This window comes from Galendromus occidentalis, unplaced genomic scaffold, assembly GCF_000255335.2.
Source record: "Galendromus occidentalis unplaced genomic scaffold, Mocc_1.1 scf7180000077437, whole genome shotgun sequence".
In the NCBI taxonomy this organism is placed as follows: domain Eukaryota; kingdom Metazoa; phylum Arthropoda; class Arachnida; order Mesostigmata; family Phytoseiidae; genus Galendromus; species Galendromus occidentalis.
Window position 1 is genome coordinate 118,659 of NW_003805425.1, and position 13,918 is coordinate 132,576.

Genomic DNA, 13,918 nt, shown 5'->3' on the forward strand with positions numbered 1-13,918 from the left:
TATGACGATGAAATCCGCGTGAGGTTCTGTCGCTCCTCCCCAGCGCCTGCCTCGAAGCGTCGCTGTCCAGATGCACGCGAGGTGTGGTGGGCGACGCAACTCAACGTTCGTGGACCTTCAGAGAAGTAAACAGTCTTTCGATAGTCGAGGTAGAACAGCTGCTCAGGGAATCCGTCAGCCTGCTAGAGCACAAAGGTTCCGATCCCCGGGGGAAGATCCGAAACCCCTTCTACCGAACACTCCAACCTGTCCGCCAGCGGAGCCATAGTCTACCCGCGGGTTCTCCTCTTGTGCTTGCGTTCGATACTTCTCTCAGAAAAGAGAAAAAATCGGTAGGCTTCGCCCGTCGATCTGCCGGAGCTCGTCATTTTTCAGGCTCCACCTCATCGCGATCTTCCGCAGACTTTCCACAATCTATTGATGGGAATCAAACTTATCGTAATCTGGATGGTCTCCGGCCTCATGGTCGAGGTCGGTCCCCGCGTCATCGACAAGTGCGAGCTGATAGCTCGCTTGCGGGAGAACCTTGGAGACAAGGTCGAGGATATAGGCCAACTTCTCTGCATCGCCGAGATCGGAAGCCATTTCAACACCTCTGTTGTGACAAAGTGAGTAATTCGTCGTGCGATGAATCCGAGGACTGTCTCCCCAAAAAACATTGTGGATTGCTACCTGGTCGTACCTTCGTTGACGCGAAGAATTTTTGTCGTCCATAGATTGCCGGACCAGACTTCCGACTATGGGCTCTTCCAAATCAACGAGCGCTACTGTTTCGAAGAAGGGAATAGCTGCGGTCTGCCGCAAGATTGTGAATCACTGCTCACCAACAATGTCACTCTGGCGATAACATGCGCGAGTCACATCGCGCGAGCAGCTGGTTTCCCGGCGTTTTCAGTGTATGTCGAATTCTGCTCAGACGACCGCTGGAAGCGGATAACGGAACTTTTCGTGGAATTAGATCAGAGCGACTTCTGAAACGGGAACTCTAGTTGTTCCTCCCGGGGACTCACGAGACGACTCATCGACTCGGAGCCAGATATTTTTAGTCATCTATTAAAGTTAATAAAGTTCTTATTGTGCACTCCTTGCGAAAAGTCGCCTTTCTTCGCCCGGTTCTCGCAGCGCGACTACCGAGCGAGCGACTGGCCGCCCGGGAATCGAGAAAATCCCGTCACACCGGGAGCATCCGTATCCGACTTCTCAATCCTAAGCGGTGACAACCTGACGCTCCCCGCCGAACAGAGAACGCTAGACCTTGGTTCGACCGATCGCAGCATAAACCAGTTTTCGCGCCTGTGGAGAGAAAATTTTGCCGCAGTATCGCATCACGGATATCAGGACTCAGGCCGCGCGAAATTCGAATATACAGGAAGTGAAGAACGAACTTCCACGGACCCCACCTGATGCTTGTTGAGCCGACATCTACCCGAAGATCTCATGACCGATGAGCTCGGGATAAGGATATCGGCTCCGGAGGAGACACGAGCTCTCTCTGAAGCTCTTTGGTCTGAGCTGGCTGCTTCTTCGTCGTGAAAAGATTCATGGAAGACATGGCAGTAGCCCTACGCCTCCATCTTGTGACAGTTTTTCAACTACGGGACCGCTGACTATAAGGGCCCTATTCTGAAAGGTTTAAGAAGGCAATTCCCATTTTTAACTTGAGATCCTGGTGTCGGGATCCGTGATTGATTCATCGCATGAGGAATGAGTCTGGAATCAGGAGAAAGCGCTCACGGTGAAAACTTGCGTTGTTGTCAACAAAATATACGCAGTGAGTAAACATAGGGCCATTCCGTGTTCGAATTGGTACCGGAAATTCTGACTTCTCGTATCCTCAGTTCTTCGATTATGATATCGTGACACAATCCATTTCCCCGTGCGTGAACGTCAAGATTGCCGTCGGATTCTGTTATCGTCCGAGGCCTCCCCGCCGTATGCAGCTCATTCGTCAGGTGTCTACGACCGGCTGATTTCGAAAACATTCGAATCCCTTGGGAGGATCAACACTTTCATTCACAGGGATCCGAGATTCTGATCGTGCGCTCCACTCTATAATCATGCGGGATTGGCGAGCTATGAATAATATCCCGGGGCCTTACATCATTTCGAGTCGTCGACTCTAGGAACGTCCGGAATTGATCAGCCGAGGAGAAGTTTTTATTGAGTTTTGTAATTGGTAACTACTAATTGCTACTATTCTATCCAGGTGGAGGTAGGAGTGGTCCTGGGACCACTGGTCTCACCTCTCGATTCTTCCCCAACAGATGATCGGGAGGGATTCATTTCCCTCGATATTCTGGGCATTCGAAGTCTCCGATGCTATCCTCACTCTCTTGGATGATACAACCCGTGCCCATGCTTCGAGAGCTAAGGAAGAATCTCGCGGGCTCTCGACTCGTGCATAGCGATATCCGTTGAACATTCAGCTCGCATGAGCGGGGCAACTGAGTTTTCGGGAGAAAACCACAAAACCACGAAGAAAATCATGTCAGATACTTCAGTGACAATACGTATCTTTCGTTCCAGGAGCTCTTGTGGCGGGAGGTGATGCTGCTCGCCGCGAGCTCGATAATCTCCACACAGATAAGAACTTCGTTGAGGACTTTGGTTCGGAAAAGATTTCTTCCAGCCAGCAGCTCGGCTTCCGGTTATGCCGTCCCGTTATCCCACTGAGTTCTCTTGACTTTGAAAGCTCTTTCATCTTCCAGATGTCCGGAGTCGTCGCTCACCATCTCAATTATCACACCTTCATTGTCGTACAGCTCGATAACTTGCATGGAATATTTCTTTTGCCCGACAAGGCAGCATGTAGTGAGTAGGTAGTTCACTTTCCGCTACGATGTTGCGCGAATCTCATCGAGTTCTCTTTCCTGTGTCTTTACAGATATCCTGTCGTGGTTCGAGGACAATTTACTCCAATTGCTGACAATGCAAACCAGCGGCCGCAAGTCATTCGAGTATAATTCGTGCCGTTTCCAATGCTCGATATGCGACTATAGTACAAACAAAAGTTCACATTTCGTCGCTCACGAGAGAACACACACCGGGGAAAAACCCTACAAGTGTCCTTTGTGCAACTACCGGGCATCGCAAAAGAACAAAACCATGCGTCACATGCTCGCAATCCACAAGACGTCGTCGTTGTAACGAAAACTCATATTAGTCAGAATTTTAAGTCGTTACTGTGCATCCAAAGCAAGTGTGCCTCCGACAAGTCAAGGTGCAGAGAGTTGGGAAGAAAATGAGGAAATATTATCAACACGGGTATAAATGTAGATGGAATTTCCGAGAATGCTTGCATCCGTCCGTCTGATCGAGCGGAGACTCTTTCCAAAGTAGAGGGAGAAGGTTGTGATGATCTCGTCTTGTTGTTCAATACGTTTGTACATAGACGGTTTGGAGCATCCTCTCCAATTCCGGCATTTGAATCAACATGACCTGATAGGCTGTTGACCGATGGGGTCTGATTCATTAAACCGCTCGGCCTGATTCCCTCGAATAATTGATTGAAGATTCGATCGATCGGCTGCTCAATGAGCGGACCGCGATGCGAATGAGAGCCTTGCCATCGAGGGGGAAACGCACGGTTTTATTTTGGGTGAACCTTGTGAAGGACTTTGTGAGTGAAATCGTCAAGAAAAAACTGCGTGGCGTTAGAATTCCAGTGGAATGGGAGACGATATGGTGCTAAGTGAATGACTCGTTGTTGGTATGTAGAATATATAATAGTTATGATGTGGCACGTTGTGAATTGTGAGGGTTCGAATAAATATTTAATGATGTTCGCATCGACTCAGTATTTATTGATAGATCGAATATCACGCTAACTAGTCCGATGAATTTCTTTCTCATCAGGCAACTCTAGCGCCCGTCGTTCCTAGGTCCAAAAGCCTCGCCCCAGTAGACTCAGACTAAGAGTCAGAGCTTGCCTCCCCTCGCCCAACCATCCAGGGAGGGTTTCCGCAGGCATCGACATGGAGAAACCACCTCCCTCTCTCCCCCTTACCAGTGATGGGGAGTTATGCGTACTCTCGAACGCGTTTTCCAGTGCCTGGGGGTGGGCAGAATCGCCCCGAAACGAATAGGGCTGCCTAGTTCAGGCCCCGAAATGTCGGCTGTCCAAGAAGTTTGTGGGGCATCTGTCGTGGTCGATGTCGATGTCGTCTGTGGGGCTTGAGTCGTCGAGGTCTGCGTCGGGGTTTCTGTCGTCATTCTCTTCCTTCGGGCTTGCTCTTGTTTCTTCTTCAACAGAAGGTCTATCGGGGACATCCCGTGTGGGCTCTTCGATGTATCGTCAGCCGACCCCGTGTCCCTAGCTGTCGAAGTTTCATAGAGATGTTCCGAAGATACCTCCCGGGAAGCGAGCGAGTCTGAAGACTGGACTTTAGGCATCGACCGCGGCACCTCGTGTGGGTCTTCAGCATCGATGCTGGCTTCGAGATGGCCGCCTGACGAACCTTTCTCTGCCGGCGTAGCTCGGCGCTCATTCTCATCAACGTCTGACGCTTTCACTCCAATCTGGTGAGCGTTTCCGTCTCTTGGCCAAACGTTTTCTTCAGCTAAATCGATTTCGATTGGTGCTTGTTCGCCTCTGGTCCGGGCTCTGGGTGTTTCCATCAGATTTCCGAGAGCGTCTTCCTTAGTCCAGGTTTTCTGGATCCGATTGGGCTCCCCGTTCGCAGTGTCTGGCCCCCATGAGTGAGAGTTCACGCCGTCAGCCTCCTCAGGCGCCGTGGAGAAGTGGTTCTCCGCTGATGCCTCAGAGTCAACCACCGCAGACTCATCTCGATTGTCTGTGAGTAAATGTCCCGAGGCGCGAGATCCTGACGGGGAGTCTTGTTGGACTTCATGGTTTCCCCGGAAGCCTTTCCCTCCGAAAATTTCTCCGAGACCCGTCAGCGATTCTCTCTCCTTCTGGCATCGTGTCTTCTCCTCGGATTTTTTGACGAGCAAGCAACGGATCGGGTCCCGAATGGCTGCAGTATACATCATTCTGAAATACTTAAATAAGTCGCGGATATCATCCAGGGCCTGAAAACAGATAAGTTCATTAAACCCACAGTCCGTCAGCCCGCCATCCGAATCCCTGACAGCCCGCGAACTGTGAGGAGAGAGACTGACTTCCGAAGAGTGGTGCACAAGCTCAGCAAGCGGTCTTTCCTCATCAATGGTGGCGGGTATTCCTATCAGGAAGTTGATGAAAGCATAATACAACGGATGCTCTATCCTAATGAAATCTCTGAAAATGAAACGGAACGGCGATTCGGAGAACCCGGGTTCAGATTCAGGCTGTCGACCTTCTCTCGGAGGGTGGATTCGCTCAAGGGTCTGAATATTCCATTTTCCACAAGAGTAACGGAGATTCTGGTCAAACGACGGAGCAATCCGTTTATTCTTCGACAGAAGAATCGGTGAGCTACAAACTCACCTCAGAATACTGGAGACCGCCCTGCGTGTCACACAGGGGATCACTCTCGTATAGTTCGTCCACCATTCTCTGTGGAATTCAAGGCAGACTTGTCTGAAAATCTCGGCATGACCTTCTATGCAGCTTTCCGCGGAGAAGCCCAGACCTCCACTGGTATCACATCCATCGGAGCTCGACTTCTGGCTCTGACTCTTCGTGTAGAATGGCGTCGAGTTCCTTATTGCTGGAACCGCGGAAATTGATCCTTATTAGTTGTATTTCCATCGAAAGTCTCGCTCGAATCCTCCATGATGCCACGATATCAAAAGTTCTCGCTGGAGCCTCGAACTAAGCCCTGCTACCACACCGACCGCGTTCCCGTACGCATACATATGTAAGCTCTCTCGACTCACGATCACGTCTGAACCTAGCTGTTTCGACGAGGACAACCCCGCAGCTCAGCGAGATGAGGAACGGGAGAATCCAATGCTCGGTCCGCATTCTCTCTGCCCGACGATCGTATGAATCACACGAATCGAGACCTGATTAATTTTCCGGCCCGTTTCGTCTTAGAGCCCACTTAGATGTCTTGGAGCGTTGCATATTTCAGAGTTTGCAGATTTTCCAGCTCGGGCCGAAGATCCTAGTGCTTTGGGCTGATCACATCTTTGACTAGGAAGAGGTATCCTTGGCGTTCGTCGGTCGTTAAGATTATCGAAAAGATCCACCACCACCAGCTTAGGAACCTAGAGTAATCGATGCCGAATACTAGCAACTCATTACCATCGAAGTAGAATATCGTGACCACTGGAAATCTGCGTTTAGAGCAGCATGTCTCTCTGCCTGTTGATCTGAGGAGAAATATCCCAAGACTATCCTCGGCAGAACTATGGGATGGTTTCCAGCACTTCCGCTGACCTTGCGGCTTTCGATCATCGTCGGAGGAGACACTGCCGACTCAACATCTCGCTTGCGGAACATGAGTCCGTCACGGGCATGTATCGAGGAATGGGAAGAGACGGCTCACGGCCGTTCCCGATCAGATGACGATGATGAGGAGTGATTTCCCCAGTGAATACTCCCATGCTGCATAGTGCATGCGAAGTGAACTCTGTCTCCCGGCCGGAAACTATCGGTCTTATCCCAAGAGCTGCACCCTCACGAATCTTCCCTAGAATGATGAGCATTCAAGTTCCATCCATCCACACAGAATAATTTATTAAATAATCTCCGTGCTCAACCTCGACCTCACATCTCGTTCTTCACAATATCGAAGAAAGCGCCCACCGGCGTGAAGAATTTAGGCTCTCCCTCGGTCTTGAGAATTTCAATAGACTGGCACTTCTCAGACATTGCTTGGTAGGCACCACAGCTCTTATCGAGGAAGTTTCCGAGAATTCCTGTGAAAACGTTCTTCACATACATTTCGGCATCGGCTCCACATTCAGCAGCGGCGGCTCCGCCAATGCAGGTGGAGAGGCGTCCTAAGGCACAGCAGCCCTGAGGAAGCCCAGTTCCCACTCCACCGCGGCCGGCGGTTTCAATGTAGCTCGTCGTATCGCGGAAACATTTGTTCAGTTTGGGACCGGCCTTGTTGACGCAAGAAACGTATTTCAAATAATCGGCGTTCCTCGCAGTTCCCTTCTGACAGCGGAGGGCGCTCTCTTCGGCAGCTCCGCGGATTGTGATCCTCAAAGCGAGTTCAGTGTCTCCCTTGACGCAGCCGGACTCGGCGTAGTCGAGGAGACAAGCGATAGCCTCTCGGTCGCACCTGAAAATCACAAAACTCGAGTCAGGCTCCGGTCCTCCATGATCGCGACCCCCGTCCAGGTCCGGAGCTCTCCAGGGATTACTCGAATAATCATACCCGCTGAGGTTTACTCACTTGCACTCTTTTTCGATCTCTTCAGGGGTCACGCCGAGGCTCGTCCGATTCGAGTATGGCAACGCTTTCTTCAGACATTTGTCGATGGTACTAATATCGCAATTAGGAGCGGCAAGAGCCACGGAAGCTGAAAATTTCCAAACGTCGACGTTAGAGACTGAGACATCCGATTACATGCGCCCGATATAGCGGGCAACTCCTCTTGAGAGCGTTTTCCTGTTCCCACCGTGGCATCTCGTGGAGCAGAGAACAACACTCCGAGCTCGTATCGGGGAATCCGAGTTCGTGGCGGAGAAGCCGAGTTCGCAAGTCCAGGTACCTACCGAGAGCGACGACAGCGAAAGACTTCATTTTCAGGGCTCGTAGATGTTGAAACACACGGTTTGAGCCCCGGCCGGAGTCACTTATATGAGAACGGTCGGGGGAAAGGGTTGTCATGCCGCATGATCCGCTCCAGAAAAGCCACTACAGCGTGTTGCTCTGCTGTCTGCATGAATCGAAGGCTTGGCGAAACCGGTGCAAGTCGAGCTCAGCAGAAAATCCCTTCCAGGTGACGGCGGCATTACGCGGAGCAGGTTTTTGTGCAGCGATCGCTTCCCGATGGGTTTTCGGAACAGGAGCGCTCACGCGTTCGGACATCAACCTATAAAGTGAAGATGTCTGTATGCGAGCGTCTGTACGACGACTGCGACCGGAATCCAACAAAACTCCGTTAGCAAGTCAAGATTTTCTGGACTATTCCCTCGGCGAAGCGATTTACACTCACGTCAGTACTGAGATAGTTCGTCGACTCAATCAGGGTGAGGGAGCGATCCTGATATGTAAAGTCCTCGATCCTGCCAACGGAGTCGGCTTTGAGCCACCCTCGCTCTCAATGACCGAATCCGTGCAATCGATCGCACCTGGTCCGATGCCTGACCTAGGCCGATGGGATGTCAATTCTAGTCGCCCCGAAGGAATCCCCCAATCCCTCCGCCGTATCTTGTTGGAAGAATATTGGCGTTCTCCGGAGTTATCCGAAAATATTCGGGTTTCATCCAGGCACGACATTCTCTGTGATGTAACATCTCTCGGGGGGCTACGGAGAATCGAAGCGATCGTCTAGCTCTCTCGCGAAACAGAAGCCGAAATTACTCTCACCAGAGTGTTAACCGAAGTCGATGCTTTTCCAGTGGTTTTCGACGATCACAATTAAATATCGCTCAGACACTAGTAATCGCACGCGGAAGTATTGCATATGCATGCTCTCGAGTGATCCGCTGCGACTATCGGAGCACAAGGCAGCAATTCGTCCGAGACGAACAGGCAACCTGAATACGTCAGTCAGACTTTTGGACCAGGTCATGTCAATCCATCGAGATGGCAGGCCATCTCAATCAAAAAGTTTTCATCCGGATCACCGTAGGACGAGCCCTTTGAGCCTCGCCAGGGCTCATCACCGACTTCCGCCATGATTCTAATTTGATTCATATGTAGAACCGTGTACTTTCGCCTGTGGAGGAGCTTCGGAATATGTTTTTCGAGCGACTCTCTGTGATTGTTCCAAATCACCTCGGAGCGTCCTGATAGGGGTCCACGTACCGTGGAAATCCGGTCCCGCCTCGAAAACTTACCAGAAAGTGGCGAGCTCGTCTTCCGCTAGGCGAAGGCGTGAGGCGCCATCGATTCTGTAAGAAACCTCAACTAGGCTCTTCGGCGGCCGACGCTCAGGGCCGAGATGCACCAGTATGAATGCGTAAAATCATGAGAGTCGCTCCAATTCCTCGCGATGCATCTGATGGTTCAGAAATCTGCTACCCCGAGGATGGAAACGAGGAGAAAAGCCTTTTGATCGCCGTTCAAAGCCTTCAAGCAGTCCGTGGATAAATGCCAGGAGGGGAATTCTCTACCAAATAATTCTTCCTGCCTTTTCATATCAGCATTCTTCCATGCTTAAGGGTATGGGATCGAATGAAATATTCTGACGGACTCGGAGAAATTTCGCCCTGTAGAGGAAGCCGTGAATTCATGCGCTGAATATAAACTCGCGGCTCGCAGCTCCCCTGACACGAGCGAAATCCCGAGATTGAGATCCTCGCTCGAAGTACTTCTGAGTCCGGGAAAGGACGGGATAGTCTTTCCGACGAAGCTATTGACTGCCCACTGCTTGGAATTACGACGTCAAACTGTCCTCAGTGAACGAATCCGGAGAGAGCACCACGGGTGATTATCGGCCCTCTCTCTGAATTTGACCTAGATAGATCCTGTGTGGGGGTGGATGCTCTCAGGAGCTGTCCGAGGTACACTGACCCCAAAATCGTGGTAGCATTCTCTGGTCACAGTTCGTGTGGAGCGCTATGGATTTCACCGGATCAGTGCTTGCAGTCAATTGAGAGTCCCGAAAGGTTAGTGAGGAAAAAATTCTCCCGCGCCTGACCCAGCTCCCCAAAATTTATCCAGCCGGATGATTATTCATTCAGCTCGCGTCAAAATCCCGTGAAGTATCGCCGATTCCAATATTTCTTCGTTGACGACCGGTCTTCTTCGAAACTTCCTCGATGGAAAAGCCTGAAGAAGGGAAAGGTTCCAAGACCACAAACCATCATCGAAATGCGTCGAGGGGAGGCTCAACGAGAGCGAATCCATGGTATCTCTCGACATCAGTCAGCAGTTTATGGATAGTCAAGGGGCTATTCGGAATTGTGGGGAGGGGTCTTCCGCCCAGGAAGTACCATATCAGAAGCACTCCAGGGATATTGAGGCTTCCCAGAGACGCCCCCACTGGATTCCGGACAGCCAGACCAAATCAGTCCAAAGTTCTTGAACTTTTACCCATCTCCTAACAGGTAGGCTATCCGCACAGAAAATGCGATTCTGCAGCGACTCACGCATGAATATCTGTTTTTTCCGATAGCGGGTTCCCTCCATTGCGTTTCAACTTCGATTGGGATATCGTTTCCCGCGTCCGGATCAGGGATCAGATGGGCTTTCCCAGCTCCGCCCCCGAATCTCCAGCTCGGCCAAATGAATCATTTGTTCCCCGGATCTATAGTTCCCCGGAATCGCGCTGGGTTCCAGATCGTTCCATATCCCCTGATCGGGAGATGAGGATGCATATCACGGCCGAGGCAGACCGTACAGCTGGGGGTCTCTCTTGTGGATGAATTACGTAATCGGAAGGATGATCAAAGTCTTTGATTGATTTCCTCAGCTGAGCTCAATTAGGCAGTTGAATCGATCAAAGATCGGAAATATGGTGAAGAACCCGCTGCACTCGTATTTCTGGCTTCCTCCCTTCCTGAGAACGTCCTAGATTACGTGAGAGCTGATTTGGAAACTTTTTCTGCGCCCTCATCATTGACTTATCGGCTGCCCATTCAACCCTACGCGGTACCTCCGCACTGCGATTCCTCTTGGTCGAAAGGGGGGCCTGGAATTCTGGATTGACCCGAGACCCGGCATCATTGCTTTTCGTGATTGGATGTTAATAATAGGTCGTCTCCGAATGCGCCTCGAAAACGGTCCTCAGTACGAAGTTCCCTGCGTCGGAACACCTGTTGACGAGGAAAGCGCATGCGCAGAGGGGAGCTCTCTCCATCAGGACCCGGTCGAGGGCAGAACACGGGCAAAACTCAAGTTTACCGGCCTTTCCCCCCGATCATTGGTTTCTTTCCGTTTCTCGGTCTCCCGGGAGACGGAATGACACCTGGGACTCTTCTGAGGAAACCCCCGGGGTTTCCTTGTTTGCCGGAGCCTTGACAGCTCGGAGGGTACGCCACCTGTATGTGAGTACGCGATGATTCTTCGTCAACTCCCCAATTCAAACTCCTTTTCGAAGTGCGATGTCCAATCTATATCACGGTTTTTGCAACTCGAGATATTGTGAGAGAGTCAATTTTCTCGCTCAAATCTGACCGAGATCAGGATTCCCGCAATGGTCGCTCAGCTCTGTTCACTGACACTTCCTCCCCGCGAGTGGTGAATTCTAGTATGCTCATAGTTTTGATTCGATCATTTGTGCCGTTAACGAGTCAGGAAGCGTCCGCACGAAAATGCCGGCGGGTTAAACAGCCAGTGAACCGGCTGACCGCGCAAATCGGCGCTCCGCGACGTCGGCCCCTCCGTGAAGCTTCCACATCCAACAGAATGCTTCCCCGCTATCGGTACCTCCCCGCGTCTATGTGTATTCATTAGCTCCTGGGATAGATCATTGGTAGAAGGAAGAAAGAGTCGAACAAACCAGTTCGACCAGCTGTGCGTCGATCAGCTGTGCATTGTGACGACTCCGTCGGTCGTGATCTGGATGGTAGCAACGGGTAGCGGCAGGATGAGATATAGCCGTCTCAGACAGGCGACCGGTACTTTTCCATGAGAACTCGATTGAACCCTTTTTCGTTAACTGTTCTGCCGCTACCAGACCTAACCGGGTCCAGAATCTTTCGATTCCGCCGGCGGTTCCCCGGATCATAAATATTATCTCGGTGTGGTTATAAGTTCCCCTGATAGTCTTCGAATAATTCATAACATGATGGTTTTTGATTATCTAACATTGTTTTTGCGTCATCAACGGGATCGGACTTGCTCCCAGGGCACTCGATTCGGAACATTCGGGCGTCATCTCGAGCCTTGCAGCCTTTGATGCAATTCTGAGAATTATGATGCATGATGATTTTAAATCGAATGAGAGCAGCACTCCGACGACTTCCGCCTTCCTGACTTCAAATTCATCGGCATGAACTAATTTGGTAAGGGGGAGCCCTCGTGCAGAGCTCACAACTTCCGTGTAGGAGGCTCAAGTGGGTCAGTGGTTTCTCAGAGAGACAACACTTATAGACGGACGGTGACAAATGTTCTGAGCTCAATATCAGCGATCTTTTTTGACTTCCGCTTCGATCGAAGTCGATCGCGGTTTGAGTCATAAATTATGATCGAATCGCGGGCCGACTCCAAAATATCTGCGAAGTAGATCCGAACACATCCTCGTGTCAGGCTCTCGCTTTCGAGATCGGTCGAGTCTTGAAGACTCCTTGGAATCGGTGCAGCCTGACGTCTCGGATATAGCGCCGTCAAAGAAATTATCCGACAGACGGAATTCTGGATATCAGGTTCGGAGACCCTCCAAGAGTTGATGGACGATCTCAAGCCCGATTTCTCGTGTATTCGTTCGACTGATCAGGTCCGTAGATGATCGAATACTGAAAATCGTACGGCTGGAGAATGTCTCGACTCAAACAAGTCCCGGTGTACATGTCGTCTTCTGAACTGACGTACATTCGAGATTTCGGAATGAGTCACCCACGACGGGAACCCCGAGAGAATGGATCGGAATTTTTTCTCTCTGCCCCCGGATCGCATCGACGATACCACCGTCCCTTCAAGTGAAGATCCGACGTCTCGAGTGAAGAGAATGGTATCGACATTCGATAGTTGGACGCATGTTTGGGCCTTCATCGTGCTTCACGCACAAGAGGGTTTTGGTCGAATCCGGTGTCTCGTATCAGATCTGCTTCTCCTGAACTCAGATCGACATGAGCAGCGAACAGTTGCGCGAATTTGGGTGAATGAATGTCTGGTGGCGAAAATGGGAGATTCTTCTCGAGACGACGCCGTTGGAAGAACATGATCGTAGGGGTAAATTCTGTAAAGCTGACTTTCCGAGATCATGCCTAACTTTCGCGCTTCTCGAGAGTCCGCGGCCCAGCAGCCGCTACCCGTTCGGAGCCGTTGATCTAGTGCCGCACCAGATTCGGAAGTAATTCACGATTCGGATATAGTTATCGACTAAAAGAAAATCCATTATCGCGACACCATGCGTTGCTTCCGCTTGACATTCTCGGCCTGAAGACGAGACCGGCAAAAAATAGAGCTCTCCCGAACACGGCCTCGGCAATGACCTTGGAGAGGAATCGACCGTCTTCGAATGCAGACTCTGCAAAACTCGTCAACTACGCCCGTGAAGTCTGCCGTTTGTATTGCTATGGAATCAGTGCCGTGTGAGCGTCGGCGGAGGTGCGTCGAATAGCGGTGGTCTCATATCTCTGCTCGAAGGTAATTCAAGTCTCTCGTCACTCAAAGACTCCACCGCTCGTAGCCGTACGCAATGGTCTCTCGTAACATCGAAAATCCTCGTCGTGAAATCTTGTAACGAGGGAAATCGCAGGACCTGCGAAATTCCCACCTCGTAACAAACATCCAATACTTTCTTAAGAGAACTTCCAATGCTCGAATCTACGGTGCTCCAGCCGATTGTCCATTTCCTTGTTCTTATGATGCTCTTCCGTTCTGATTGTATTCGTCGTGAGGAGATCCCGCAGTATATTGAGAAGCCAGACCGAAGAAAATTCCGCTCGAGCACTAGAGATTTAACGTCGGTCGTCGACTCTCACCGGATACCGCGAGGTCTGTCGCTGCGAAATTTCACGGTGCAGTGTATGCATTCATGAGTGGAGAAGCTCTCCCAAGATGTCTTCGATTGAAGTGCGCGCAGACCCGGCGTCGGATCAGTTTTAGAACGAGTTCCAACGTCTGACGATAAGTAGTGACCCAAGCCACAAAGACGGTGAGTTCTGCGCGTACAATAATCGTGCGATTAAGGGCTACTGCATGGGCGTGACGAGTCGACATTGGCGGATGGGAGCGATTACGCT

At 50.9% G+C, this 13,918-nt stretch overlaps 2 protein-coding genes across 2 annotated transcripts; one reads left to right on the plus strand and one right to left on the minus strand.

Annotated features, from left to right (window-relative positions):
- Positions 1 to 404: 404 nt before the first annotated feature.
- On the plus strand, positions 405 to 975 carry LOC108864214 (lysozyme C). The gene is made up of 2 exons (XM_018639403.1): positions 405 to 608; positions 717 to 975. The coding sequence occupies exons 1-2, from the start codon at positions 421 to 423 to the stop codon at positions 973 to 975; spliced, it is 447 nt and encodes a 148-aa protein (XP_018494919.1). The 5' UTR covers positions 405 to 420.
- Positions 976 to 6,607: 5,632 nt separating this feature from the next.
- LOC100906062 (uncharacterized) lies at positions 6,608 to 7,666 on the minus strand. Its single transcript, XM_003742990.2, has 3 exons — positions 7,616 to 7,666; positions 7,293 to 7,419; positions 6,608 to 7,178 (listed from the first exon to the last, which is right to left on the minus strand). Exons 1-3 carry the CDS (start codon positions 7,641 to 7,643, stop codon positions 6,656 to 6,658), a joined length of 678 nt encoding a protein of 225 aa, XP_003743038.1. The 5' UTR covers positions 7,644 to 7,666; the 3' UTR covers positions 6,608 to 6,655.
- Between the last annotated feature and the right edge of the window lie 6,252 nt (positions 7,667 to 13,918).